Source organism: Triticum urartu, chromosome 5 (genome assembly GCF_003073215.2).
Source record: "Triticum urartu cultivar G1812 chromosome 5, Tu2.1, whole genome shotgun sequence".
Lineage (NCBI taxonomy): Eukaryota > Viridiplantae > Streptophyta > Magnoliopsida > Poales > Poaceae > Triticum > Triticum urartu.
The window spans coordinates 635180656-635183123 of NC_053026.1; the positions used below are offsets into that span (position 1 = coordinate 635180656).

A 2468-nucleotide genomic window follows, 5' to 3' on the forward strand; every position below is an offset into this window, starting at 1 on the left:
GACAAGTATTTTCGGACGAAGGGAGTAGTTTGTTTGCAATTACAAAAGAAAAGAAAAAAGAAAAAAAGACGCTCATCTTCCCTGCAAGAAACAGGTCCCGCTCTGCTCAGAGCCGTGTACGCAAGCATGGCCCACCTCGAGTTCCACGAGTGAAATTTAAATCAGTATTAGTTGCTGGAGTAGGAGGTAGATGCATGCTTTTAATTCCAACAGTGAGGAGCCCGGCCTGATCGTATCATCTTCCGTGCAAGAAACTGCATGTCCACAAAAGCATGGCCCTCCACGAGTTCCACGAGTGAAATTTTAAATCATGTTAGTAGCTAGCAGAAACACAAACGCATGCTATATAAATCCCTTAAGCCAGCTGAGCAATTTACACCCACTACACAGCCCTGAGACTCGAGAGCGATAGAGAAAGAATGGCAGCTCAGATGACAGTCCCCACCCACGCCCAGCTGATCAAGGCGCAGGCTGACCTGCAGCGCCACAGCCTCACCTACCTCACGTCCATGTCACTCAGGTGCGCCATCGAGCTCGGCATCCCGACGGCGATCCACCGCCTCGGCGGCACCGCGTCGTTGCCCGACCTCATGGCCGCGCTGTCCCTTCCGCCACCCAAGGCGCCGTTTCTCGGCCGCGTCTTGCGGCTGCTGGCCAAATCCGACGCCCTGGCGTGCACCGAGGACGGGGTCTATAGCCTCACCCCGCTGTCCTACATCCTTGTGGACGGCGTACTCATCGACGGCGAGGCTAGGCAGATAGCCTTCCCGCTGGCCGTGACGTCGCGGTACCACATGGAGTCAGGTTTAGGCATGGCCGATTGGTTCAAGAATGATCGTGCACTGCCAGTGCCATCTCCGTTTGAGCATGTGCACGCGGCGGCGCCCTTCGACGAGAGCATGACGCTCCTCGATCCTGAGACCGACAAGCTGTTCTATGAGGCTTTGGCCGCCCATGACCATATGGGGATCGGCACGGTTGTGCGGGAATGCCGTGGCCTCTTCAATGGCCTGCAGTCGCTCACCGACTGCTGTGGTGGTGATGGGACGACGGCCAGGGCCATCGTCAAGGCTTTCCCGCATATCAAGTGCAACGTGTTGGACCTTCCAAAAGTGATCGAGAAAGTCCCGAGTGATGGTGTTGTTAACTATGTCGCTGGTGATATGTTCCATACCGTCCCACCAGCTCAAGCCGTGATGCTCAAGGTACGACGATATGACGTCTCTCTACAGTTAATGTTCTAATGATATTTCTTTTTCTTTTTGGTATGGATATACGTACAGAGGAATTCTGAGATATATAACCAAACTAATATGGACCGTTAATTCTTCGTGATCCAACTGCTAGCCACTTATAGTATTGCCTGTTAATAGCCACATAGCACAAAGGGAACTATGAGTTTGGATTGCACCAATTTTTTCATGTTTCGGTATTAGTTTTTTGTAGGACTACCAACACCTATGCATAATTAGATTATGTGATAACTTCCACGTCCCTGATTATCCATTGCTTAAACAATATAGATTTTTTTTTCCATTCCAGCTTGTTCTACACTTCTGGAGCGACGAGGATTGCATCAAGATCCTCGCTCAATGCAAGGAGGCCATACCTTCCCGAGAAACGGGAGGAAAAGTGATCATCATAGACATAGTGCTTGGATCTTCTCTAGAGACAATATCTGAAACCGAACTGCTGATGGACATGCTGATGTTCATATGTACCAGAGGACGGCAACGGGATGAAAAGGAGTGGAGCACGATCTTTACGAAAGCAGGGTTTAGCGGCTATAAGATTGTCAAGAAACTTGGCCATCGAGGTGTCATCGAGGTATATCCATAAGGTTGCTGCAAATGCTCATCTGGTGTGTGTTCCGTATAAATAGCGCTGTGAAATAAGAAATAAATAAGTACAATGCCTCACTCGTCAATGGATAATGCAATGAATACTTAAGTAGACGAACTGTTAAGGGGCCGGTCGCGTCAGAACTGTATGCATGTAACCACTCATATGTATGTATGTATGTATGTATGTATGTATGTATGTATGTATGTATGTATGTATGTATGTATGTATGTATGTATGTTCCAACAAGTTGAGATGTTAAGCTTTGTTGTTTTGGTATGTGTATAATTTTCTTCTCGAATAGTTTAGTGGACGAGCATTTGTGTATGTTTATCATGCCAAAATCAGTATTTACTTAAGAATAGCTACAGATCTGCTGGTTGTTTTGGGAAAGGAGACAAGTCATTTTTTCCATATGCCTCAAATCCCGTCCTGTGCATACCCTCTGTCAGATGCGGCCACGTGTCCCACCACACCATCGCACGTCCCCCTCTCACCCACTACCGTGCGTGGTTTTTGTCGTCTCGATCCCGCTTCTCGGCTCGGCTGGACTGGAGTGGCATACTATCCGATCCGACACGAGCCAGCATCTGCTGCCGCAGTCGCCTCCATCTTCCGCCGCTAGC

At 48.8% G+C, this 2468-nt stretch overlaps 1 protein-coding gene across 1 annotated transcript; it reads left to right on the plus strand.

Moving 5' to 3' along the window:
• The first annotated feature begins 364 nt into the window (after positions 1-364).
• LOC125511441 (flavonoid O-methyltransferase-like protein Os11g0303600) lies at positions 365-2206 on the plus strand. Its single transcript, XM_048676818.1, has 2 exons — positions 365-1205; positions 1543-2206. The coding sequence occupies exons 1-2, from the start codon at positions 420-422 to the stop codon at positions 1837-1839; spliced, it is 1083 nt and encodes a 360-aa protein (XP_048532775.1). The 5' UTR covers positions 365-419; the 3' UTR covers positions 1840-2206.
• The last annotated feature ends 262 nt before the right edge of the window (positions 2207-2468 follow it).

Coding starts and splice junctions, on each gene's coding strand:
- LOC125511441 (XM_048676818.1), top strand. CDS start 420: ATGGCAGCTCAGATGACAGTCCCCACCCACGCCCAGCTGATCAAGGCG. Junction 1,206..1,542: donor CTCAAGCCGTGATGCTCAAG/GTACGACGATAT, acceptor TTTCCATTCCAG/CTTGTTCTACACTTCTGGAG.